This window comes from Protobothrops mucrosquamatus, unplaced genomic scaffold (assembly GCF_001527695.2).
Source record: "Protobothrops mucrosquamatus isolate PMUCROS unplaced genomic scaffold, P.Mucros_1.0 scaffold8, whole genome shotgun sequence".
NCBI lineage: Eukaryota > Metazoa > Chordata > Lepidosauria > Squamata > Viperidae > Protobothrops > Protobothrops mucrosquamatus.
The window spans coordinates 1,002,217-1,029,701 of NW_015386395.1; the positions used below are offsets into that span (position 1 = coordinate 1,002,217).

General features: G+C 46.6%; 1 protein-coding gene across 1 annotated transcript in view; it reads left to right on the plus strand.

Moving 5' to 3' along the window:
- Positions 1-27,199, plus strand: part of PPP1R12C (protein phosphatase 1 regulatory subunit 12C) — a 43,217-nt gene extending 16,018 nt beyond the window's left edge. Inside the window, exons 5-23 of the mRNA XM_029283012.1 lie at positions 1,090-1,234; positions 2,952-3,026; positions 7,011-7,096; positions 7,844-7,986; positions 8,077-8,171; positions 12,919-13,107; positions 16,801-16,896; positions 17,404-17,498; positions 19,163-19,270; positions 19,973-20,063; positions 20,326-20,463; positions 20,962-21,052; positions 21,325-21,446; positions 21,609-21,667; positions 23,288-23,396; positions 23,553-23,657; positions 25,161-25,211; positions 26,089-26,139; positions 27,073-27,199. Coding sequence (XP_029138845.1) covers positions 1,090-1,234; positions 2,952-3,026; positions 7,011-7,096; positions 7,844-7,986; positions 8,077-8,171; positions 12,919-13,107; positions 16,801-16,896; positions 17,404-17,498; positions 19,163-19,270; positions 19,973-20,063; positions 20,326-20,463; positions 20,962-21,052; positions 21,325-21,446; positions 21,609-21,667; positions 23,288-23,396; positions 23,553-23,657; positions 25,161-25,211; positions 26,089-26,139; positions 27,073-27,159 — 1,936 coding nt within the window. The 3' untranslated portion in view covers positions 27,160-27,199. The remainder of the gene's footprint in view (positions 1-1,089; positions 1,235-2,951; positions 3,027-7,010; positions 7,097-7,843; positions 7,987-8,076; positions 8,172-12,918; positions 13,108-16,800; positions 16,897-17,403; positions 17,499-19,162; positions 19,271-19,972; positions 20,064-20,325; positions 20,464-20,961; positions 21,053-21,324; positions 21,447-21,608; positions 21,668-23,287; positions 23,397-23,552; positions 23,658-25,160; positions 25,212-26,088; positions 26,140-27,072) is intronic.
- Positions 27,200-27,485: the final 286 nt, after the last annotated feature.

Here is a 27,485-nt window from a genome sequence, read left to right on the forward strand (position 1 = left end):
CAGCTGTTTTTCTTTAACCTGGGATTCTGAGGAGTGGCTCATGAGATTAGAATGGTGGGCTGACTGTCAGCAGCCTTGCGTTTGAGACCTGTTGCTGCTGTGGGACAGGGTGAGTTCCCGTCACATGCTCTAGCTCAGGGGTCCCCAAACTATGGTTCGCAGCCCTGTACTGGGCCGCGGCCTGTTGGCCACCAGGCCCCAGGAATAGCTGGTGAGCCCCACCCCACTCATGGTAGCACCACTGCGCAGCCCCCAGCAGCCCCATTTGCACATGCACGGGGATGCTAGCACCGCCGCCAGCCTCACACGGGCGCCAGTGGCCCGTTTGCACATGTGCACCTGCGTGCGTGCTGTAGGTGAGCGTGACCTGTTTGCACATGCACATGAATGCTAGCGCCACCATCATGCCTGTGCCCATTTGCGCATGCACCCTCAGGCTACCCATATGTGCATTTCCCTGCTGCTCCCTTTCCTTCCGGTCCACCAAGCCGGAAAATTTGGGGAACTCTGCTCTAGTTACTGCTGATCCAGCAGTTCAAAAGTGAGCAACTGCAAGTAGATAAATGGGTGCCACTTCAGTGGGCAACTTCATGGGGGTGTGAAAGAGCCCTCAACGGTCTGTTTCCCAGGCAACGTTGATGTCAGTGGCAAATCCTTTCAGTATGGAAGCACTTTGGTGCCTCCAACATGGAAGTATTGGAACCTGGGATTTCTCTTTTCAATCGGGAAAAAAAGGTGGGGAAAGGAGTTCCAATAAACCCCACTCCTCACTTTACTCTTTTTTTGTTAAGACCTGGGGTCTTAACTCCCACCCCTACCTGGCTTTTTCTTCACTAACCACACTTCTTGTTCAAAAAAATCCTACCTCAGTTCAAAAATGTCGATGTTTTCCATTGGAATCTGCCCCTAACAGTTGTGGGTAACTTGGAAACCTGAATTCTGGTCTCCTTTGGTCCTTTTATTTGTAGAATCCTCTCTGCCCAGTTTGCCTCTGATGTGCCCCATTTGTTCTGCCACAACCCAGTTCTGTTCTTCCAGGAACAAGGGAGCCCCAGAACCCTTACCCTACCTTGCTTTGCTGTGTTGCAGGCTGCTCTTGCAGGCTGGCTATGACACCAATGTGCAGGACAAAGATGGCTGGGCACCCCTACATGCAGCAGCTCACTGGGGAGTGGAAGAGGCCTGCCGGCTTTTGGCTGAGCATTTCTGCGACATGGAGGCTCTCAACAATGTGGTAAGAGAAGCTGGTTGAAGGGCAGGTAGCAGGATATGGAAAAATTGCATCTCCCATTAGAGAGAAACTCCTAACCACAAGAGACAAATGGGGAGCTCACATTGATGGCAGATGCTTGTTCAAGTGAAATCTCTGCCTGGAAAGTTTTAATTTGGATTTCTGCATGGAGCAGGGTATTAGATTTGATTGACTCCAAGTGGCCATCAACCTCCAGTACTGGAGGTTTTTAAGAAGAGATTGGACAACCCTTTATCTGAAATGGTACAGGGTTTCCTGCCTGAGCAGGGGGTTGGACTAGAAGACCTCCAAAGTCCCTTCCAACTCTGCTATTCTGTTAATTATGACAGTAGCACTCCTGCCTCATTGTGGTGGTTCTTTAGGCTTCTCGCAGGTCAGTTGCACCAGTAAGCATGAAGTGTGCTCACACAAAACATCTGCAAACCTCCCACACTCCTGGCAGCATGGGGGTGGTTGGGGGTGGAACATAGTCACTATCCCACTTCTCTTCACTGTTTTGTTTTTTTAAATGGGACCAGTGGAGGGGAATCAATCACTGCCAATTTCAGGGCCTCTGGACAGAAAATGTGCTTTGCATCCACGGCCCCTCCCTGGCCCACCTTCTTTTGGCTCTTTCTAAAGGAAAAGGATGACCTCATTTCTGCCCGATTGATCAACTGAAAGTTGCACAGAGTAGAAAATATCGAAAGGATTAGGGAGATGTGGGATGGAAAAATCTGAAATTGATCACTGGAGCCTCACGTATTTGCTGACCTCTCTGGCAGAAATTCATGAGAGACCAACTGCACTGGATTGAAGTGGAGTAGTAATGGAGTCTGGCAAAGGAGAATGTCCCAGAGAGGCCACACATTTACCTTGTCTCTCTTGCTCATGCTTTCTCTTTCTTGTTTTTCTCTCTCTCTCTCTCTCTCTCTTTTTTTAACCTCTAAGTTTCAGGCTGTACTCTGGACTCCATTTTTTTTCAAAGGCCAGAACATCCCCGTGGGGAGTTTTTTTCTATTTACAGAAAAGCTGAAGGATCAAAACAAGTGCTGTAAAGGCATTCATTTCATCCTTTAGTTTAGAAATTCCTACCCAACATCCCAAATTTCACTCTCTACAAACACACACACAACACAGAAATTCCTACCCAACATCCCAAATTTCACTCTCTACAAACACACACACAACACACACACTCCCCCTAACCCAGGGGTAGGCAACTTGGCTCTTTTATGACTCGTGGACTTCAACTCTCAGAATTCCTGAGCCAGCATGGCTCAGCATGGAAACCTCTCCCTTTCCCCTCAGCACGGCTGGCTCAGGAATTCTGGGAGTTGAAGTCCACGAGTCATAAAACAGCCAAGGTTGGCTACCCCTGTGCTACACCAAACTGACTTGTTTCTTCACTGACAACTACAGTGGCTGGAAGCTAGCAGATAGGAGCACTCTGAAAATTAGACCAGTCTTTGGTAAATTAGACCAGCTTTCTTCATATCACTTGATCTTTTTTCCTGTATTTGGTTTAGTCAGGCTATAGTTCTGTTAACAAATTCAGAGGAGGAGGAGGAGGAGAAGGAGCAGAGATTTGAAGACATTTGCAGTTGTTGTGCCCATTGTATTTTTTTTATCTTCTTTTGCTGGCTGGTAGAGTTTTGAGGCAATTCTGCTGTGACGCCTCTTGTCCCCCCACCCCGATTTTCTTTCTTTTCTCCCACAGGGCCAGCGTCCCTGCGATCTTGCAGATGAAGATACTTTGTCGCTGCTGGAAGAGCTGCAGCATAAACAAAATGATGTGAGTGATGGGTTGTTGGAAGCTTTTTTTTTTTTTGTCAATTTCATTTTTGTTGTGGATAGAGAAGGGCATTGTGATAGACTTTTGTATTTGTACAGAAAGTTTCTAACATCTGAAGATCTGGTGCTTAGGCCACTTTCTGTGTGGGATTCTTCCAGGTTTGGAAGACTTTTTAGGAGAGAAGGCCTCTGCAGGAGATCTTGCAAAGGGTAGTTTGGGGAGCTGAGTTCGAGAAGATCCTCCTTGTGGGATGATCCCAGGTCTTCCCCCAAGCCACTCTTCCTTACAATCACTGACTGGAAGTCTCTGAGTGAACAAAATAATTAAAATAATTAAACAGTTTCCATTTTAAATAATATATAAACAACATCAGATTAAAATTAGGTCGTTGAGGCAGTCACAGAGCATGCCTGGTTTTACAGACGATATAACAAAATTTAGCCGTGTGGTAAGAAACGAAATTGATAAAAAGAGGTGAAACCAATGGGAGAATTCTCCTATCAATGTGGATCAGAGAGACTGTTTTTCAGTTCCAGTGGTTAATTCTAGATTCATGAAGCCCCATAACTTGAGGGGGGATGGGATCTCTTATGTCCCCACTGCTATTGATCCATTGACAGAGGAAGGAAATAACCAGGGAGTTTTGCCCAGCTTGTGCCGGTTACATCCCTACCTGTACTGGGAGGAACTGGTAAAGATAAATTGCACTCTTTTTACACATCTAGTCTACTACATTGTGATTTGCACAAGATTTGCCTTTGAAGACCACTTGGAAACTGCCCTTTGCTGGCAGGTAAGAAGTGCCCTAGTCATGTAACATTGTTGCTGCGTTGGCTTCTAACAGCTTGACAACTTGGCTGATGGGACTATCTTTTCCAACCAGAAATGATCCCACTTGGTATGTGTATTTCTAGAGAATCTGCTAGTAATTCCATAATTGTAATATGAGGAGACAGCTGGGTTTTTCCCCCCAATGATGTCATTCCCCTCCAGAAGTTAGATTAGCTCCCATTCTAATAATATTCCAAAAATGTGTTAAAACAGCTTTTCTAGACCGCACTTGGAGAATTGGTGGAATGGCTTAGCACAGTGTTTCCTAAACTTGGCAACTTTTAAGATGTGTGGATTTCAATTCCCAGAATTCTCCATCCAGCCATGCTTGATCTGTGATTTTTTATTTATTTAACTGCTTCAGCTTCTATTGTTGTATTTGTGTGCTTTGTATTTCTTTTGGATCTTTTATATGCTCATTGTTAACTATCAGGAGCCCTTAAGGATTCAGGGCTTATAATAGTTGCAAAACCAATAAAAGCATTTTGAATCAGGACTGTAACTTTTTCAGGCCCCTCATTGGCGGAATTCAGCTTTAAAGAACTATTTATTCCACATTATTTTAGCTACCTTTCTTTACAGTAATTCATTTCAGATTTCTTGCACAGTTATATGCTTGCTGATACAATTTATCCTAATAATGATCTAATTATAGGGATTCCTTAAGATGTGATTTTTTTATGTTTTTATGCAAGCTGCCTTCAAAGGCCTTTGGCCCTGAAAATATATATAAGATGATAAACCCTTGAGGGGTATGGAGAAGACCAGGTCTGATATGGCTAACAGATCAATTTTATACCAAAATTGTCTGAATAGAATAAGTTCTTTTTTGTGGTGTCCTGTGATTGTAAAACATTTTCGGTTGGTGCCTTGCCTGATGAGTTTTAAGCTCTAATGTAAAATTTGTGTATTTGCCTGCGCATTGATATATCAGAGTTGCCTTAACTACTACAGCTTGGTTTTTTTTAATCACGCTTTAGTTAAATTTGACAATCATTGTATATTGCTGAGACTTTAATCTTATTTTTTAAAGGTCAGCTGTGTAAGCTTGCCTATGCCAATGTGTACTTTGTCCTAAATATACCATAATCCATTACTAAGAAATGCTAATTTGCTGTGTGTGTGTGTGTCTATTGCACAGATCAGGCAACCAGAAACCCTGCATTTGCTTTTTGTAACAGTTTTGGACATTTGGTTGATGTGGGTGAATGTTTTTTTTAGCATTCCAGTGCATTTGTTATTTAATTGACACATAAGGAGATACACCACCCAAACTCTGTTCCTTCCATTGCCTTTTTGCATGGCCCTCAAGAAGTGTTGCGAGCTGGAAGGCTAAAGAAATACGGATGGCCCTTAGGGCAGAAGGTCACGGAGGGAGGCCAGCATGCCTGTCAACTTGAGTTTTGCCAGCCTGAGGGTTGCATTTCTGAAACTGCCGGGTGGGCCTCCCAGAGGCGGCTGATCTGGGGAAGCCGATCAGCCTCCCTCTCCATCTGTTTCAGGCTTACGGTAGAGTGGGGTGGGGATGGGGGGGGGGGAGGAAGGAAGATAAAGAGAGAGAGAAAAAAGGGCTGGTTCCCAAGGGAAAGCAGGCAGGATGGGCCTCCCTCCTGCCTCAGCTTTCTGCCCTTTCCAGCTGTGGATTGGAACCAGATCAGCCTCCAAGTCCTTTGCAAAGCTGAAAGGCGCTTTCTTTGCATTCTTTCTTTTTGTAAATCGACTTGGAAGTTTTCCTATGAGAACCAGTTGAAGGAGCAGCCTGTCCCAGTAAAAGACAGGAGGGGGAGAGGTGTGTGGAGTGGGTGAAGCTGCATCTGAAGGGACCCAGGGTTCAAGGTCCTGTCCCACCTTCTGAGCGATAAAAGATAAAAGCCAAAGCATTCACAGCTTTTTCAGTTGCAAAAAAAGTACATCTGAGGGGGGAGGAGGGGGGGAGAATGTGATGAGAAACCAGTGGAATGAGGTGGGGGGTTCCCCTGTTTTCTTTTGCTCTTTCCCCGGCCATAGGAATCATAGGCTGAAGATTAAGGACTGACTTGGGGCCTTCTACAGTTAACTTATAGCATAAAGTATTGCAAGTCAAAGCCTCTGTTCTTAAAGGGGATGGCCCAGATTGATATTCCTCCAGTGGCCGCCATCTTATTAAAAATAATAATAGCAATAGCACTTGGACTTATATACAGATCTACAGTGCTTTACAGCCCTCTCTGAGTGGTTTACAGAGTCAGCATTTTGCCCCCAACAATCTGGCTCCTCATTTTACCGAACTTGGAAAGATGGAAGGCTGAGTCAACCTTGAGCTGGTCAGGATCGGACTCCTGAGAGTGGGCAAAGTTAGTCAGCAATACTGCATTCTAACCACTGTTGTCCACCATGGCTCACTAAAAAAGCAGTATTTTTTTTTAAAAAAAAAATCCTGCCTTTATTATTTTTATAAATAAGATAGCGAACATATTCCTTTTTCTTCCTCTTTTCCCCACAACAACCAGAGGAGTTGGGCTGAGAGATTTGCAGGATCATACATTACAACACTACAACCCCAAAGCACAAGGGCCATGCTGGCTGTTGTCCAACACATCTGGAAGAGGATACTAGTTAGGGAATAGGTGGTTGGTTGAGATCTGGCACATCTTTCTAGATCAGGGGCAGACAACTTTGGCTCTTTTATGACTCGTGGACTTCAACTCCCACAATTACTGAGCCAAGCTGGCTCAGCAATTCTGGGAGTTGAAGTCCACAAGTCATAAAAGAGCCAAGGTTGCCTGCCCCTGTTCTAGATGTTGCTCATACGACTTCTCCTCTGCTTCCAAGTATCATACTGCAGAGGGCAAATAGTCTTTTGCACTGCGCTGAAAAGCTACGAATGGACCTATCTTTTCAAAGCGGTGAGCACTTCTCTAAACTTAGCAGTCACAGTTTCAGTTTGATTCCTGTTGCCTTTTTTGTTGTGAATCACAAAAATTTGCTACTGTCCTTGATCTTGACCAGTCCAAGATAGCAGTAGCTGCTGAAAAGTTTGTTTGCCCCTCTGGTATCTCATATACAGAGGAGCAGATTTTTGTCACATTCCACCCGAACAAAAACAATGAAGGCTGCATTTTGTGCAAGTGGAATAAAAGTTTTGATTTGCTTCTCTCCCCTTTTATCATTCAGTTGCGCAGCAAAAAGGAAGCCCATCGGCAGGCTGTGATTGACACCAGTTTGGAACAGCCCCCCTCGTACACAAGCAAACATCGAAGGTCAGCACTAGAAGTATTATTAGATATTGTACTCTTATGGAAAATACCAAGTCTTCAGTTCCACGTAACTCCCTCAGCCTTTGTTTTCAGACATTGGTAATTTAAGGTTTTAATCTAGGTTTTTTTAGCCCTGGAATCAGATATGTGAAATCCACGCCATCACACCTCCAGCAAAAAGTGGCAAGACAAGTTTGGAGGGAGAATCTTTACTTGATGTACAGCAAGTCTGACAAGAATTTGCCGAAGAAATGTTTATGGTTTGAAATTGCAGCTGTCAGATTCGTCTTTCTGTTTGTGGTTCATATGTTGAGCCTGTGCCAATTACAAGAGTCTGTTATCCGGAAAGAAAATCTCCTAGCAAGAACCGTCTGCTGTCGTGCTCGGAGTAGGACTTCGTTGGGCACATCATAGAGGGGTTTGGGATTTGTAAGCGGATTGTAGGGGTGCCATTTTCTCAAATGGCTTTTGCCTTAGGAACCATTGTAAATGTGAGTCAGTGGCTTAGTTGCCAAGCATCCAAATTTTGGTCATGTGACCACGAGGATGCTGAAATGGTCATAAGTGTGAAAAATGGTCAGAAATCACTTTTTCCAGTGCCGTTGGAACTTTAAATGGTCACTAAATGAATTGTTGTAAGTCGAGGATCACCTGTACATACATAATTTGTGGTATATATCTGTGGCAGGGTAAGCAAGCAAGATCCTCCCAGCTTCTCCTCCTGTCCATCTCTTCCTTTGATTCTCCTAGGAGCTCCGTGTGTCGCATGAGCAGCAAAGAAAAGATCTCGGTCCAAGACCAGTCAAAGGAGCGGAAGACCTTGGGTACCATTGCTGTGGGCGAAGAGGAGACCAGTTCGGCTTCGGAGGGGGATGAAATACCAGAGTCCAATGGTGAGGGGGGGGGCGGAATGCAGCAGCCCAGGCCCTCATTCTAAGAGGTCACAATGGGCTGATTGCTAATTGCTTCCCCATCTGTTGCAGAAGTGAAGGCTGTTCCCCCAACAGACAGCAGTGCAGTGAACGGCGTGTCTGTGACTCCCGTTAGGCCTCTGTCCCCATGTCCTCTTGGCCCAAAGGTAAGGCAAGACATTGTGGTGGCAAAGGAAGTCAGGTGTTTTTGAACTTCCTCTCTCCGTTGTCTCAATTTCCTTCTCCAGTTGTGAATCCAGATAGGATCATTGCAGGTGCTGTGATGTAGCTAAGATCCAACAATTTTACTAGAGCCCAGGATAGAGGGTGACAAGCCCTGCAGGGGTTCCAGTCACTTTGCCATCCCAGTTCATTCATGCCACTTAATATGGGGATTGCAGGTATTCATGTGCCCCTGAGCACAGGCTGCATATACAGCAGAATAATACTGGACTGTAACAAAGGTGTATTTTCAGGAGGCAACTGGACTTCCTTGTTATTCTTCAAAGTTGTTTCACTTCTCATCCAAGAAGCTTCTTCAGCTTTGACTGGATGAGAAGAAGCTTCTTCAGCTCCAAGTGGCCCCAATGACTCTCTAAAAGAATGCAAATGACCAACTGTCTGCAAGGAGTATAAATCCTTCCGTTCCTCACCATCCAGCCAGAGCTGAAGAAGCTCCTTGGATGAGAAGTGAAACGTTTTCAAAGAAAAACAAGAAAGTTCAGTTGCCTCTTGAAAAAGCACCCGTGGGACAACCATGACCTGGATGACTGAGCATCCTCATAGACCCTGGACTGTACCATTTCAGAGTACAAGTACAGTAGTCCTCAACTTATGATCATAATTGAGCCTGCAATTTAGAGTCGTAAGTTGTGATGGTCCTAAAGCAGATTACCACACGATCACATCTGATTTTATTACCTTTTTTGGATGGTTATAAAGTTTTATTATAAAGCAAACTCTATGGTCATTAAGCAAATCCATTGTTCTCTATGGGATATTTGCTGGAAAGGGGAAGGTTTTTTTCAGTTTCCAGCAAAAATGTCGTAAATCAAGGACACATGATGCAGATGGCCGTAAATGTGGGGCAGTTGCCAAGCATCCAAAATCCAGCCATGTGGCCATGGAGGGGGGGGCAGACGTCAGAACTTTGAATCTAGGCTTTAAGTCCCTTTTTCAGGTTCCTGCATAATTTTGAATGGTAGCTAAGCAACTGGTAGTAAATTAAGAAGTACCTGTAGACCAGGGATGTTAAGTCCAATCGCATTTGTATTGTGATGTATCGGGATGTTTTTTTGCCCTTGTGGGGCTGGGGTGGGTGTGGCCTGCGCAGGCCGCATTTGGGCCGCTGGCAGCGTGTTGGACATGCCTGCTGTAGAGGAATTTCACTAGCAACATTTCTGTCCTCAAGGAGATAAGTAGCACAGCTGAGGCTAGCAAGGCCTAAATATTGTGCCTCGGCTGGTTACGTTTGATGAATCATATAACTTTCAAATACTCAGCAAAGTTTTCCACAGAGTTTTTCTTTGCAAAAGGAGCCCCTGAACTCTTAATTTCACAGAAGAAATAGAAAGAAAGAGAGACCTTAGTAGTCCTGCACTTGGTGTAGTCCACCTCTAAATAAGAAATAATCTTCCCCTTAGAAATGTCACCTTTTCTTTTCTTCCAGCCCTCCATCAGTTCTCCATGGTTGCTTGCTCTTTTGCACAAAGCATGTGATGAATTCAACTTAGTGCACTTTTTCTTTTTAGCATGCCTTCATCTAGCATGCTTGATTAACCCTTTATTGCTCGCGTCTGACTTTTCCCCTGCTTGGGATGCTGCCACAAGCAAGTCTCAGGGACTACATTTGCAAAGAGGCCTTTCCGTTCCGTTGGTCAGACCTCCTCCGCCTCTGTTCCCCATCTTGTTGCTGTCATCTCTTATCTGTATAAAATACCTTGAACTTTCTGTTTTCTTTTCCTCTTTTCCCTGTTTTGACATTTGTTCCTGTGTCTTCCGTCCATTGTGAAATGGATCTCCTTCCTCCTCCTTGCTTTCTCATCCCACCTGCTCACTCCAGCCACAGTTTGCCTTCATTTTGCCTCTGCTGCCTATCCCAAACCCTCTGGTTCCTTCCACGTGGAAACAACACTTGCGTAAAACGGGGATCATTCTGGTGCCCCAGAAGGGACAAACGGCTGCTGTGAGTGTCCCACCTAAATGAATGACGGAGGAGCCAAGAGGGGTGTGTCTTTGTGTGGTTGCCTCCAGGAAGCCCAAAGTAGGGCTTAAAATTCTAAATCGGCAACCGATTGAGTGGAGTGGTGAGAGGCTTCTTCACTGGAACCCCAGCCTGCTGTTCTCTTGGCTGTTCATCCCTTTGGTATGCATAAGATTAAAGGAAAATACTGACTCTGTCCATGCCACTGTGGGAAGATTCTGCAAGCATCTCCTGGCTACTGTGTGAAACAGGATGCGGGGCTGTGGATAATGCTGCAGTTTCCTCTCTCTGCACGGTGGGGAGCTGTGTTTTACTTTATCTGTGCATTATAAGGATGCTAGCATTTGGGAAGAGAAAATAGTTTAGCAGCTTAAAGACGCCCGAGGGAGGAAATGAAGAGGGCCGCTAGGATTATAAGCTACTGGGGTCAAGTAGTACTTCAGTAGGGAGGTTGGCCTTGGGCTACAAGAACCATGAGCTTGAATTCTAAAGCCCAAAGCAGTTTGTCCCTTCTCTGGAAGAAGATAGGGGGAAAGGAGGGAAAACAGTGTGTTACAGATAACACAACTGGGGAGGGGGAAGGACAAAGAGGGAAGCACATTGGTCCCATCTCCTGCTTGCCACTGGCATTCTCCAGCATTACTTTTGAAGGAATGTAGCTCTTGATGGGGCAGGCAGGAAGATTGCCTGCTCTGGTGACAGGATATCCAGATAAGAGTGAATCATAGAGCTGGGCTGCAATATCTGTGTGAAGCAGACAAGGGAATCCCATCAACCAAGGTGAAGTTCTTCCAGAATGGAGAGCCTGGGAAATGTAGCAGACACAATTTTTCGGAAACTTCCTGAAAAATGTGGTGATGCAGTGAGGCAGCTTTCCAGGACTAGCTGCCCCCTCCGCCCTGATGGCATTTTGAAATTCTGTGCTGATTGCGATTCTGGGCAGCTCTTCTTGACACGAGCATTGGCTTTTCCATTTTGGAGTTTACATGGGCAAGGGCTTCCTGATGGGACGAGAGGAACAGATCGCCTCATCTGGCAAAGACTCTGGACTATCAGAAGTGGGAGAGGGCAACCTTGAGGTTCTCTGTGGTCCTTTATGCTGTGTTCGTATTTATGTAAACTGCATATTGGGCAGCCCTGCTTGAGAGGTTGCTTGCTAACGACCCCAAGACTGTTTGCTTCTAAATCCTATTTTAAGCAGCTGCTTATATACTAAGGCACGGGTCCCCAACCTTGGCAACTTTAAGACCTATGGACTTCAACTCCCAGAATTCCCCAGCCAGCTATGAACAGGTGGTGCCCCAAAGATCTTGTCCTGGCGCATAGAGGCTGTTAAGAGTCTGGATGGGGGAAGCAGGCCAGGTTCAACCTAGGAAGGGCTGGGAGATTGTGGATTCAAGGGCATTTCAGTTCCAAGGACCTTCCTACTTCAGTTATTGATAAGGTTGTATCTCCTTAAGTGGAACTCACCTATAATTTGTGGGACCTTCTCGAATTATAGGAAGAAGTGGTAGCCAGGAGAGTTTGCACAGATTCATCTTGACCAGAAGACCTTCTTCACAGTCACTCATGCTTTAGTCGCCTCTTGTTTAAATCAGGGGTCCCCAACCTTGGCAACTTTAAGACTTGTGGACTTCAGCTGGGGAATTCTGGGAGTTGAAGTCCACAGGTTTTAAAGTTGCCAAGGTTGGGGACCCCTGTACTAGGGCAATTCCTTCATTATTTCCCCCCTTCATTTGTTTATACAAACAATACTTTTTACAGTGCCCAGAGGGACTTGAAGCAGTTTACAGTGCAATAAAAATGACAAAATTGATCCACAGATCTTATCTAGCTAACTAAGCAACCAGGAACTGCCAGCACCCATGCATTCTGCCAAATGTAAAAGATTTTAAGGCCTTTCTGAAGATTGGGAGGTTGGTGGTAGTCTTCATCTCAACAGGCAGGTGTCTGGAAGCACGTTTTAAGAGAGATGTTTCCAGGAAGAACTGCTTTGAGAAGACTGCAGTCCTGGCTCCTTTCACCTGAGGTATAGTTCAGCCTGAAATCCTACCGCTGTGTTTAGTCATGCTCTGGAACTTCTGAGGATGTGCCAAGTAGCTATTCCTTGGTAATCTCTAAAAGCTTTCATGTGATAAAAAGGGGTTTTCGGATGCTTTGACCTTTCCTTACACCACCTGCTTTGGAGAAAAAAATCAGAGCCCATAGCTAGCTGACTGGAAGTACTACTGTTCTTGCCTTGAAACCCAACCAATTCTGTTTCTTCTCAGTTGGCACCCAAAGTTTCATGCCCACAGCACTGCTTCTCCTGTAATTCCTCAAGAGAGAGAAGAAAATGGAAAGTTGCCACTTTATTACCAAGTTAAGAATCTGATGGATCTATTGCAAACCAGAATTCTGGGCTTGTTTCTTCTCTTAAGGCAGGGGTTTCCAAACCTGGCAACTTTTAAGACTTGTGGACTTCAACTCCCAGAATTCCCCAGCCAGCATGGGGAATTCTTAAAGTTGTCAAGTTTGGAGGCCCTCTGTCTTAAGAAATCCTCAGTTATTCAGGTCTTGAATTCCTTGGTCTAGCCCAGGGGTAGGCAACCTTGCTCCTTTCACTTCCAAATTCCCTTCATCCATCCTGACTCCCTTCCCTTCCTTTTCTCTCCGCTTCTTCTGTTTATCCCTTTCTGCTTTACCCCTCCTCTTCTGTTCCTCTCCACCAGTTCTCTGGAGGTCCCAACCGCATCACAGAGCCAGGGAGTTTGCCAGATCCGGCCACATGGAGACAGAGTCTGCGCAAAACAAGCAGCTTTGGAGTATTGCAGGATGCCAAGCTGGACGAAGGAGTCCACAAGGGGGGCAGCGGCATCAAGCGCTCGGCATCCAGTCCCCGGCTTGATACAGAAGAGAAGGTGAGTTGGGCAGACACAAAGTTCATTGAGGCAGGTCAGGCATGGCCAGCCTCACCATTAGGTTAAAATATATCATTTGTCTCAGGTGGTTGATTCTGAGAGTTGACGGCAGCCAAGTGTTGTTGGAAACACCTTTGTAACACTTGGCCCGCCCTGCACCTCTAAGATAGCCTGCTGCAGTCAGGTGTAGAGGAGGGTGGCATCAAGAAATAGGAAAGCCTTGGATTGCTCTCCCTTCATACAAGGAACAGGAGAGGGGTGCCAACTGTTCTGGTCTTCAGGCAGCACAACTGTCCCTAGTACCGTAATGTATTTGAACAGTAGCCTTTTTTGTCTTATCTGAATCCAGTCGGGAAGATCTGTCAGTTTGTGGGGAAGAATTGGTAAAAGGGTCAGGCTTACATTTGACAGTTTTGGTTTTGGTTTCATTTCCCCCCTTTTTCATCAGTTGTCCAATTAGATGACTTTAAATAAAAAAAAAGTGCAGAGAAGAGCAACTACGATGATAAAGGCCTGGAGCTAAAACATATGAAGAATGGTTGCAGGAACTGTGTATGGATAGCCTAGAGAAAAGAAGGACTAAGGGTGATATGATAGTATTACTCCAGTATTTGAGGGGCTGCCACAAAGAAAAGGAAGTCAGCTTATTTTCCAAAACACCAAAGGGCAGGACAAAAAACAATGGATGGAAAGTAATCAAGGAGAGAAGCAATCTCGAATTAAGGAGAAACTTCCTAACAGGGAGAATAATTAACCAGTGCAGGGGTAGGGAACCTTGGCTCTTTTATGACTTGTGGACTTCAACTCCCAGAATTCCTGAGTCAGCATGGCTGATTCAGGAATTCTGAGTATTGAAGTCCACAAGTCATAAAAGAGCCAAGGTTCCCTACTTCTGAACCAGTGGGACAGCTTGCCTTCATTAGTTGTAGGTGATTCATCACTGGCTGTTTTTGAGGAGACACTGGACAGCCACTTGTCTCAAATTGTATAGGGTATCCTGCTAGAGCAGGGGGTTGGACTAGAAGACCTCCAAGGTCTCTTCCAGCTCTATTCTGATTGATTGACTTCCTTAAAGCAATAGTACTTAGACTTAAGTACTACTTCATTGTGCTTTACAGCATTCTGTGAGGGGTTTACAAATACCAGCATATTGTCCCCAACAGTGTGGATCCCCATTTTACCTCAGAAGGATGGAAAGCTGAGTGAAGGGCGATTTACAATTTAAAAAGGAGGTAACATCAAAGGAAACAAATAGGCCAAACGAGCCCACAACCAGAGATAAAAATCTAAAGTAGCTCTAGATTTTATCTCATAATTCTGGGCAAAAAAGACAAGATTTAACCTGATCTTTAAAATCTCAATTAGCTACCAACTGAGTCATATTTAAGGAGAGTATTTCATCATGGAGGCCTCTGCGAAGAAGACAGTATGCGGAGTAAGGCACCAGCAAATGATCTTAATGTTCAGACAAAAGATGTAGACCTATGGTGATCCTAGGAGGAACTGTACGCAAGGCAGCCATTTTGTCATGGGTGTGTCATGGACATCAGGACTTTCTGATTTGCCACTTTCCACTGGTTTTGGTAGAACGGTCTGGCTTTTATTCTTGAAAACCCATGAACAGCAATTGGAGAAATGTCGCTCAGGAGGAGGAGGAGGAGGAGAACTAGAGCACTTTCATATCTAATGGAGAGAAAGTACAGGTGGTCCTCAATGTACGACCACAATTGAGCCCAGAATTTCTTGACTGTTGTAAGTCGAGGACTACCTGTAAAGATGACAGATGCTGCAGCTCTGGTGCAGGAGATCTCTTGCTTGTGGGCAATATTTGGCATTTCCACTTACAGGTAGTCCTCGATTTACAACATTTCGTTTGGTGACTGTTCAAAGTTATAACGACACTGAAAAAAAAGTGACTTAGGACCATTTTTCACACATATGACCGTTGCAACATCCCCATGGTCACGTAATCAAAATTCAGACCCTTGGCAACTGACTCATATTTATGACAGCTGCAGTGTCTCTGGATCATATGATCACGTTTTGCGACCTTCCGACAAGCAAAATCAATGGGGAAACCAGATTCACTTAACAACTGTGGCACGAAAGGTCATAAAATGGGGCAAAACTCAACTAACAACTGTCACTTAGCAACAGAAATATTGGGCTCAATTGGGATCGTAATTTGAGGAGTACCTGTATTTAAAAAAAGGTTGAGGAGCAGGACCTTTCTTATCTTTGGAAAGCTTCTGCAGCTTAGAGGAGATGATATTGACTAGATCGGGGGGGGGGGGGTGCGAGACAGTATTCCAGGGCGTGCAAAAACTTGGGTTTTCAAAATTATAGTGTATAGGCATAATTTGTTGCCATTATTTCGAACTTTTGTAAGGGGTGCGAGAATATATCAGACATGTTCTAGGGGTGCGGGGTATAGAAAAGGCTGGGGGCTGCTGAACTAGATCAGGGGTCTTCAAACTTGGCCCTTTTATGACTTGTGGATTTCAACTCCCAGAATTCCTCATGGCTGGCTGAGGAATTCTGGGAGTTGAAGTCCACAAGTCATAAAAGGGCCAAGTTTGAAGACCCCTGGACTAGATCAGGGCTAGGCAACCTCAGGAATTCTGGGAGTTGAAGTCCGCGAGTCATAAAAGAGCCGAGGTTGCCCATCCCGGACTACATAATCAGTGAGCAACTTCAGCCTTCTAAAGCAGGGGTCTCCTACTTTGGCAACTTGTGGACTTCAACTCCCAGAATTCCCCAGCCAGCCATGCTGGCTGACCAAAGAGTGGCTAGTTACATTTTTTTTTAAAAAAAAACTCTAAAATATCAAAATAGTTAATACCCCAGTAGACTGTACATGCTTGAAGAAAGAGCACCCTACTCCTTCTAGTGACAATACCCTGTCAGTCCCATAGCATTACAGCCCCCTAGGTGCAAAATAACTGCCCGGTCCTGGCTTAGATAGAATGGATCAGGTCTGGAACAGTTGAAACTACCTGTTCTAAGGTCAGGATGGGTTATTTTAGGATGGGAAAATTCTGCCATGCCACACTTCGCCCACCTCTGAGAACACACCACACAATGCTGCCTTGCATTAAGTTTTCAAAAGCCGGCCTTATCGGTATTATTTCTGAAGGTTTAAGTGGACCCAGCCTTGGTCAGGTGCAGATCATCTGTGTATTTTTTTTTTTTCATGATGCAAACAAAGCCAAAGGAAATACCGCAGTTGAATCTCAGTTTCACATTTAGCTCTTTTTGGTCAAAAGCAGAACACGAGGGGTCCTTGGTGCTCTGTGAGCTTGCTAGTTTTCTTGCCGACATTTCATTACGCTAACTAGGAAACATCGTCAGTGCTGGGTAATGAAACGTCGGCAAGAAAGCGAGCAAGCTCAGAGAGCACCCAGGACCCCCTCATGTCAACCCTGAGCCAGAAATATTCTCCTTTAAAAGCAGAACTTTCTTTTTCTGTGCTTTCTATTTATTCCCTTCTTTCCTACCTCAGATCTAGCAGCTTTGCACAGTCTTGTGAGCTCTGGTGTGGGTTTGTTTTCCCTCCAGTGGGGCGGCTTTTCAGCGTGGGGATTCAGGACACGAATTTTGCCACCAGTATGTCTCTGCTGTGCCCTCTTTTTCTTTTCTTTGTCTTTCCCTCCCTCTCCCTCCCGATCCTGTCATTGCCTGTATTATCTGCAGCAAGACATCCAGGAGCTCTTGAAGAAGTGGAGCAAGAATCCCATTGGCCCATGGTTAGCCAATAGGAACACAGCTTCTGAGCCACCTGGTGACCCGGTAGGAGTCTCGACCCCTCAGAGAGGGTGGCTGGATACCTTGCTTGCTAGCTTTGCTTTATTTGGGCAGGGGAGGGTTAAATGTGTGTGGGGGGGGGTGCTGAGCTTGAGAGGCATGGACGTGTAAAGGGAAGTGCATGCCTAAGGGCACCAACAGCATCTGGTGGGAACCACATATGGGTCCTTTTGTTTCAGTTCTCCTTCCACCTCTGCTCTTTCCCCACTCTTAACAATTTTTTCTTGTTCTGTCTGGGCCACAGCTACCCTGTTAGAGAGGCAGTGTTGAAGCTTTCTGTCCTTCTCCATCCATTAGCAGTTCCTCTAGCATTAAGGGAGAGATGCTCACACTCTCCCTTTTACAGAAACGCAATGCTCACATTAGTGGGCCCCCAAAGCCTCCTGAATCTAGCTTCTGAGCGCCCCCATTCCTAGCCGGAATAGAAAGTAACGGTGGAACAGCTGTCAGTCAAATCTATATTTTCTTTCCTTTTTCCATCTTTTTTTACAGAACAAAGAGCCACGCCTGGCACGAGTAATCCCAACCCCCACTCGCCGGATATTTGCCCTCCCAGACACAGAACCCCACCGGGATCCCCGACGCGCGTGAGTAATCTACCATGGATAAACTAAAATAGCACGCTTCGACTTGAGAGGCCTAGATTGGAATCTTGCTCAGACAGGAAGCTGGTTAGCTGAGACAGGGCAGTTGGCTTTTCCCAGGCAGGGTGGATATTCGCCTCTTTCTCATCCTCTAGTGAGGGTGCATCTCTTGACGTTCGTGAGTGGAGAAAACCACAAAACTAACATGGATTAGGCGATCTTTGATCCCCCAGATGTTAAGTTTCTCTACTCCAGCTATCGCCAGCCATTGGCCGTATTGGCTACGGCTACTGAGAATTTGAAGGAACTTCTGGAAAGTTTGTCCTTGTATTGGAAGATCTTTTTGTTAAGCGATAGGATCTGTTGGGTCTACTTTTAGTTTTCAGAGTGGGAATGGGAAAAGAGATTCCCAAGATTCACTGGAGGATAGAAATATTTGGAGAAGTGAAGCTGTTGTGCTTCAGTAAATTTATTTGGTCTTTTAAGGCAGGGCTTTTCAACCAGTGGTACGGGTACCACCTGTGGTACATTGGCACCTGGCAGGTGGTAAGCGACCATCCTAGAAAAGTGATAGCGGGGGAGGGGAATGAGCTGAACCGGTGGCAGCACCGCACAAGCCTGAGCGAGAGACGGCTGGAGCTGCAGGGCTGGAGCTGCAGGGCTGTCAGGGCTCAGCGGAAGCGCCAGGATCAGTGCCGCTTTCCAGTGATCGGCGCTTCTTTGGGGTTGTCAGGGCTCAGTAGAAGCGCCAGGATCAGCACCAGGCTCCAGCTGAAAAGCGGCACTGATCCTGGCACTTCTGCTGAGCCCAGAAGAAGCACCAATCAACTGGAATGTTGCAGCATCTCCAGGGCCTTGTGATTTACGTTCAGATGCTTGGCAACTGATTTATATTTATGACGGTCACAGTGTCCCAGGGTCATGTGAAGTGACCAAAACCTGCTGCAACCACCCAGCAGACGAGGGGGAATAAAAACCAAACACCACCCCCCACCTCACCCCCACTGCCAATCCTCAACAGAAATGCTCACAACAATGAAAACCTCGGACATGAGGAAGAGCACCGCTAGGTGGGCAGGCAGGTGTCTTGCTCGGCTGTGGCTTGGGGGGCACTTTTTTCAGTGTCATTGTAACTTCGAACAGTCACTAAGCGAACTGTTGTAAGTCGAGGACTACCTGTACTTCATCATCTTTTTCCTTTTGGGGGGGGGTCATCAGGTTTTTGACACCGTGCTAGGCGACTGGTGGTACTCGGATGTTGCCATATCCTAAAAGTGGTACAATGGGTGAAAAGGTTGAAAAGCCCTGTTTTAAGAGCACCCTTATCGACTTTGAATAAGGTGCTATATCAGTTTGCTTTTTACCGTTTGCAGTTTAAAAGCCTAGCAATACTGTTGTGCCTTTGCAAAAGAAAAAGGGGCCAGAACGTTTGCTAGATGTTTTTGCTAAAGTGGCAAGCTTTTGGAAGAGGAGGGGGGAACTCAAAATTAATGCAGACAAGACCTTCCAAGGGACCATTAGCCTGAATTTTAGAGAGCAGTGGATTGGTGTCATGAAATCTCACAGAAGCCAAGGAGGCCCCTCTAAATATTCTCTTGCGCGTGCTCTCTCTCTTTCTCTCTCTCTCTCTCTCTTTCTCTTTCTGTCTTCCTGCTCACTCCCCGCAGAAACTTAGAAGGTGGCCTTCAGAGGAAGATAGATACAGCCCCTGCCCCACACCAGCCCCTCTCTTCCACTACCATCAGCTCTAGCATGGATCCCTGGGACCGCCGAAGGTGAGGGTTGGCTGGGCCAGGGGCAGGCAGTACGGAAAGCACTTAGGGCCACGATAGACGGGTGATCCTGAAAAGGCATGTAGGCTGATCTCTGTTGATGCAGTTATTATCCTGATCTTCTGGGCCTTAAATTTCTGTGAGTTGCTTGTATTATTATTAACTTTCACCACTGATAACACAGGCGTCCACTTCATGGTGTCAACGGGAGAGAATTTGGCCAGACACTTATGCCCGGTGTCTGTTTGATCTTGTCTATCACTGGGTCTAATAGAAGAAGGACGGCCTTTCTGTGTTGTGCTCCATGCTCCATACAGGATGCTACCTGTATGCCATCTTGATAGCTCTCTCTGTCCTGTTGAGTTTGGCAGAATTAAAAGGGCTCTGCCCACTGCCTTTTTTTCTTCCTCCTCCACCTCTTACGTTTCATTCCACCTCTCTGGTCTGACTAACTGCTTTCCTTGGCAAAATGGAAGGCATTGTGTTTGGCCAGGAAAAGTCAAAAGAAGCCAAGCAAAAGTTACCTGACACACTTGCAAAACGTAAGAGTTTCCTCTCCTTTCCTTTCCTTTCCCTATCCTGACGTCCTGCCAATGCAACAGCTCTACGAGGCTTGGCAGGAACTAACCGGGGCTCCTCGAAGCTGTAAAAAGCATGAGGAAAAACCTTTTACGTGCTGCCTAACCACCAGGGTCATCCTGCTAGGTCATACCAGACGCCCGTGCGAGATGAAGAATCTGAATCCCAAAGAAAAGCCCGTTCTAGGCTCATGAGACAATCCAGGCGTTCCACACAGGTAAGAGTTGGTGCACCCCCCCCCAAAAAAAAAACTGGCTTGAAGGTGATGCCCCACAGGTTGGGGTGCAACGGCTTCCTTGGCTTAACTCAATGCCTCACAAGAGTTTTGCTGTCCATTGGCCACAATCCCATCAGCATCTTCTGAAGGGTAAGGTATTTTCCTGATGGATACACTCTCTCTCTCCCCTCCATCTTCATGTCCTCTCCCCCCCCCCTCCCTTTTCTCTCTCCCTCCTTTTGCCTCCCTGTGCCCGTTTTAGGGAGTGACCCTTACGGACCTCAAGGAGGCTGAGAAGACCATGGGCTGGACCGGCGATTCCAAAACTCCTTCAGAACAAAGGAACAAGGAGGATGAAAAACGGGACAAAGAAGGGGAACAGCAGTCTCAGGAGACCACGGTAGGGATCCTTTTGAGGTGGATGGGTTGTATTCAAAGCCCCTCCAGCATTGGCAGGAGGAGAGAACCTGATCTAATGATAAATGGATCAGGGAAAAGATGAGGCCTGATCTAAGGGGGGGGGGGGCTTACAGGTATACGTGCCTGCTGCTCAGGATGCAGATCCTTGCAAAGGGCCTCTAAAAGAAAGACGCAACTGGCCATTGCCAGGCTGAGCAGGATAGTGACCCTTTGTGGCGGGATGGAGAGGGAGGTGGCTCCTGGCACTCGCAATGTGCGGCTTTCCTTGTGCGTCTCTGCCAGCACTGGGTTCAGTTGAGGATCTGGTGTGTTTTGGCACGTCCTGTGAAGTAGGGACACTCATCACGCCACCCTTTTCAGTCATCCCAGGCTTTAGTTTGGCCCTCTGCAAAATGGCGGCCCTGTTGCCTTGAGCAGGTTTGTAACTGGTCTTCCTTCTTATTCTCCCTAACTTCATTCTCCCAACGCCTCATTCCAGGACTCTGCTAGGCGCTTCCGGCTCCCCAGTTCAGACAGTTCTTCAGTTTATACTGTGAATCCGCTAGTGGTGAATTCGCAGCTCCAGAAAGGTAACCCTTGTGTTCAGGTGAATATTTCCTTCTTTCTTTTTCCTCCTTCGTTTTCAGTTTGCCTGCTTGACATGTTTCACTGTGGACTGGCGCTAGCTCCTTCGTCTCCTTCGATCCTGACTCGTTTCATTCTCTCCCTGACTCGTTTCATTCTCGAGGAGGTCTTAAAGCTTTCGTCTCCTCCGTGCCGCGTTGTTGACACTCAGGACTTGGGAGGTGGACAGCCCAGACTCAGCTGCCTGTCCTGTTTTTTGTTTTTTTTTAAACCGCAGGAACGGAAGTCGATAAGGCTGGCTCTGAGCTGGATACAGACCTTCGGAACAGACTGGCTATCCGAGACCGCAGGAAAGGCCGGCGAGAGAGGCGCATCACTGCTCTGGGAGGAAACTCAGAGGTGAAGGAGAGAAGGGCACCAGAAGAAGCGGGCTAGTGCACTGGAGGAAGGGCGGAGTTCAGGATACAGATAGGAGGTTGCAGTAAAGGTGGTGGATGCCTTTTACCTGCACCCACCTTGACTGTGAGAACCTCTGAACCGCATTTTTTTTTCTTCCTCTAGGGGGAGGAAGATGAAGACACTGAACAAATCCACAATGAAGATCCATCTGTACATAGCAGGTAGATTCCTCTATAGCAGGGATGGCAAATCTTATAGGCTGAGCATGTCAGAAATTCAGAAAACACCTACGTTGACTCTGCTGGTCTCTCTCTCTCTCTCTCTCTCTCTCTCTCTCTCTCTCTCTCTCTCTCTCTCTCTCTCTCTCTCTCTCTCTCTCTCTCTCTCTCTCTCTCTCTCTCTCTCTCTCTCTCTCTCTCTCTCTCTCTCTCTCTCTCTCTCTCTCTCTCTTTCTCCATCCATCCATCCATCCATCCATCCATCCATCCATCCATCTATCTATCTATCTATCTATCTATCTATCTATCTATCTATCTATCTATCTATCTATCTATCTATTTATCATGTCTCTCATACACACACACATACACAATACATACATACATACATACATACATACATACATACATACATGCTGTCGTTATAAATATTTTTCAAAACGCCCATCCAAGGCAGCTCTGGATTGCACGAGGCCTGGACATTTCGGAGAAGGCTCTTTTGTGGCCTTGTATCTTCCAAAAAGCGTGGAAAATCACACCCGTGATTTTCAGAGGCTCCAGAGGCCGTGTGAGAGCAAGGCCCTCTTGCACAACTTCCAGAGTGTCTAGAGCAGAGGTCCCCAACCTTTTGGGCACCAGGGACCGGTTCCGTGGGGAAAGGTTTTTCCGCGGACCGGAGGGTGCTTGGTTTTGTGTGCTGCCTGCATCCTGCGGATGGGGCTTTGTTCGTTTGTGCGGACCGGTCATTGGCATGCCATGGACTGGGGATTGGGGACCCCTGGTCTAGAGGCCTGGCATGTCACCAAAATTGACATGGCCTGTGACCCATGACCCACGTGTCAAAGATTCACCGTCATTGCCCTGTAGTGGAGCAACGAACTGTGATCACTATGTGGATAAAGATTCTCAGTCATCCAGATAGAGTTGTCTGGAAGTTGAGTCTGGAAGAAATGGGTTTCTTTTAGCCTGGGACGAGGCTGCTGAGATTGTAGCCAATGACAAACCTAACATTGCTGGAATGAAACAAGCTTCAGGAGGGGACAAAGTGGAAGAAGCACTGGGGGGAGGGATTCCATAGTGAAATGAGTGCTTTTAACAATGCTCTCTCTAAACGACCCAGATACACAACATGGATCAAGCATTTTAGCCTCCAAGGGAAACTTTGGCAGCTACACAGTCCAGGGCTGCCTACACATGATTGCACTTTCTGGAAATTGAGTCAGGGCACTAGGACTTCTTTTCTTGTTGGTCTGAAATGTTTCACTGCTTCTCCAAGTAGTTTCTTCAGTCTAACCCTAACCCCCCCCTTCCCCTACACAATGCTTCTTCCGTTTTGTCCCCTCCTGAAGCCTGTTTTATTCCAGCAATGTTAGGTTTGCCATTGGCTACAATCTCAGCAGCCTCCTCCCAGGCTAGAAGAAGCCCATTTCTGCATGAACACATGAAACCGGCATATATTGCTGTTGTTTTGCTAAAGCACCACTGGCCTTTATGTTTTCCTTTTCAGTCTTTTTCTCCCAAGTTAATATTGTGCCTACCTAAATTGTTATTATTACTTTTGCATCGTGCAAAGGAGCCAGCAGAGGGCAGTGCTCACCGCCTCCCTCTGCTGCTTCTTTTCAGCGATCACTTAAACAGCCTTCTGCCAAAACGGACTGCACCTTCGGGCTGCCAAAGAGGGAGCAGCGCACCTTCGGGCTGCAGAGAAGAACCGGACAATTATTACAAGAAAGTTAGTGCTTGGAGAAGGAGGGTTTCGCACTCACTGGGGCAGGCAAAAAAAAGCAGCTGCAAAGAGAACGCTGCTGTATCTAGCACTTGCTTATCTTTCTCATTGCCTCCTTTTTCTTTTCCTTCCCTCCCCCACCCACCCACCTGCGTCTTTAAGCTGTATGAAGATCTCTTGATTGAGAATGAAAAGCTGAAGGAACAGTTGCAGGAGGCGCAGCTCCAACTCACGCAGATTAAGCTGGAGCTGGAAAGAGTGACCCAGGTACGGGGCAGGGCAAGGTGGGCCCTTCATGGGAGAGCTGGAGGGGGAAGGGGGAGGGCTGAAGAGGCATATTGGGACTGAGAGCATTAGCAGGCAACTCTGGTGAAGATTGGAGAGAACGTAGAGCCAAAATCTAGGGTTAGAGTTATTGGGATACAGAATGTGGGGTGATGTGCTTAAGATCTAGGAGCAGGAGCAGGGGATACTCAGGTCCACCCTATGCAACAGAAGTTCTCTAAGTATCCAGGCCAATTACTTTTCTTTATTTATATCCCACCTTTATTATGTTTACAAATAACTCAAGGCTGCGAACATACACAACACACCTTCCTCCTATTTGCTCCACCACAACAACCCTCCGAAGTAAGTTGGACTTGAGAGAGAGAGAGAGCGACTGGCCCAAGGTCATCCAGCTGGCTTTCATGGCTAAGGCAAAGCTTGAACTCACGATCTCTTGCTTTCTACCTCTTAGGGCTGTTGTGGGCAAATGTGGGAGGAGGGAGCACCGTATATGCCTCCTGTTCAGCCTACCAGGTAGGCCAGAAAGGAAACAGGCCAGATAATCTAATGCCACTTTATTGAAAAGCTCCGTTAACAAAATCTTGTGCAAGTCTGAAAGTACAATTCTCCCGCTGTCACCTTTAGTGACATAAGGAGGGTCCCTTTTGAGCTTCTTGCTCTGCCCACTATGCAGCTGTGGGCTATGCTCCCTCTTATCTAACTATTCCCTAGGCCAGGGGTAGGCAACCTTGGCTCTTTTATGATTTGTGGACTTCAACTCCCAGAATTCCTGAGCCAGCATGGCTGGCTCAGGAATTCTGGGAGTTGAAGTCCACGAGTCATAAAAGAGCCACGGTTGCCTACCCCTGGCCTAGGCAGCATCTCCTTCCCCCCCCCCCCATCATTCTTACATGCCATTACATTATTTGACCTCCAGAATGAAAGGTCAGCTATAAAGTTAACAAATAAATAAAATACATAGCTTTAGTGTATATTTGCTTTAGATTTCCATCTTTGCAATTAACCTGGAATGAATTTTTTAAAAAAAGTCTCAGTAACTGTACTGAGTAGTCTTGGTTGACTGCTGTTTTTCCCAGTATTTGCAATTCTGGTTCACCTGTGGAAATCTTTAAGAAAGTGACTTAAGGACCGACAGATGTAAAATGGTTTGCTAGAAATGCATGCATAGCCCTCCTCCTAGTCCAGACGACATTAATCCAGCCTTTCCATCTATGAACTTGCTTGTAGAGTGTGATCTTCAGATGAGGTGCATGTCTGGATTTTCAGTGATGCCCCCCCCCCCAATGATAACCCACTTCTGTCCCTGAGGTTCACGTTCCTATCTTCTCTAGGTTGTGTATTGCTGTATTGTATGGTTTATTATTATTTTACCAGTCATATCCTGTCTTCAGATCTGCAAGGGGGAGGGTTATAATACATGTTTAAAAAGTAAGCACAGAAATGATTTTGAGTCTTTTTTTGTATGTTGTCTGCCCTGGCCAGAGGCAGGAGCGCTTTGCTGAACGACCGGCTCTTCTAGAACTAGAGAGATTTGTAAGTATTTGTTCCCTCCTCCCTATTCCTTCCCCTCTCCTGCATTGCCAGAACTGACCTATCAAACAGGTTGATGCCACCTTTGGGGAGAAGCCTGTCAGTGAGGCAACTATGCTGTTGAGGAGAAGGCAGTAACTGACTGGGCATTTTTACACGTACTAAAGCAGACATGTCAAACACAAGGCCCGGGAGCCGGATGCGGCCCGCGAAGTGGTTTCATGTGGCCCGCGAAGCCATCCTGGAAACAGTGAGGGAACGGCCCCCGCTGCCTTCACCCTGGCCCAGGCCAGCCGAAAGCTAATGTACAATTTTGTGGTGGCCATCTTGGCACTTGCCCCAGTGGACCATGCCTTGGCACTTGCCCCGGTCCCACCCCCTTCTGCCAGAGACCCTTGGATCTGTTCCACTCCTGCCCAGGCCCCCACAGGCACCCTTGATGCGAATGATGTAGAACTGGCCACGCTCACCCAGTAGGCCACACCCACTCCATCCACGCCCATCCAGTAGGCTGCACCCACCCTGGCCACACCCACCCGGTCCCCCAGAGGGCAACCGTAATGCTGATGCGGCCCTCAATGAAATTGAGTTTGACACCCCTGTACTAAAGGCTGGGGTTTCAAGGAAAGAGTGTACACTGTTAACCTAGATTATTTGCATCTCCCCTAGAAGGAGAGCAGTTCCTGGCTATCTCCTCTTCTGTTACAAAAAATTGACCAGTATGTATGGCCTGTAGGAATTCTAAAAGGCACAAGATTAAACGCACCCAGTTTTATTCTACAGAGATTGATTTCTCCCCTCTCAGCATAAAAGCATGCTTAGGATTCCTTTCCTGCATCCACTCTTACTTCATCTCTTTGTCCCACCTGTCCCAAACCAGGAGCGTCGAGCTTTGGAAAGGAAAGCTGCTGAGCTGGAGGAAGAATTGAAGGTGATTCTTCTCTTGTTGAAGGAGTCCCTGCTCTGGTTGAATGGTAGCCTGGCTGGGAGCAAGGAAGGAGGAGTTGGCAGGGAGGAAATAGGTTTGCAATACAGGTATAATTCAGTCACAGTCACACCACAAGGTATAGTATTGCTCCTACCTGCCCCTTTGAACAGATTATTCCTAAAACCCTGGAGCTGGAACGGAACCCACCACCAAGACCAACAATTTGCACGTAGAAAAATGACCGATCCTTAAAACTCAGAGAAAGTGTGTGCGCGTGGCATTGTGCGTTTGAACAAGGAACAGAAAAAAGTGCTCCTGATAAATGGGCGTTCTTGGAGTTCTCACACTGCGTACTGCTTTGTTTGCACCCATGTTGGCCAAAAGGCAGGGTGTCCGTTTTAAAAATGAGAAAAGAGGCTAAGAGACAAGATTGGGGAGTAACACCAAAATGCACACCGTAGCCTTAAATTCTCTGAAGGAAGATACAGATAGTCCTCAGCTTACGACCACAATTGAACCCAGCATTTCTGTTGCTAAATAGGACCATTGTTAAGTGAGCTTTGCCACATTTTAAGACCTTTCTTGCCACAGTTAAGTGAATCACTTCAGTTGTTAATTTAGTATCATGGTTGTTAAGTGAACAACTTCTAGCTTCCCCACTGACTTTGCTTGTCAGAAGGTTGCAAAAGGGGATCACATGATCCCATTATTACTGTAACCCTCATAAATACATGCCAGTTGCCATGTAAATTTTGGTCATGTGACCATGGGGATGCTGCGACGGTTGTAAGTGTGAAGAGCAGTCCTAAGTCACTTATTTCAGTGCCGTTGTCAGTTTGAACAGTCATTAAACGAATGGTTGTAAGTCAGGGACTACCTGTAACCAGAAAGAAGTGCCTTGGGAGTTTGACTTCGTATCTGCCTTTCCCCTCACAGGCTCTTTCAGATTTGAAGGCCGACAACCAGCGTCTTAAAGACGAAAACGCCGCTCTTATTCGTGTGATCAGCAAGCTCTCCAAGTGACCACCAGCTGCTGTCACTGTCCCCCGGTTTCTGTGTGAAGCAGGGACCTTCCTCCACACACACCACCACCACCACCACCACATGTACCAAGATCCTGAGCAGGGGCAGGAGAAATACAGTACGTGAGGATAGGGTTGGTCCCCTTCCTCTCACCACCCAGACACTCCAGACGTGGGCTGTTCTGAGGCTCGGCCAAATAGGCCCCACCAACTATTGTTTTCCCCAGAAGTTTGTCTCGACGCCTGCTTCTCCTCCCCCAGCCCTTCCCCTTCCCAGAGACAGTATTTATTTTGTGGCTTCCTTCAGTGACGCTCTTTGCTTTGTTG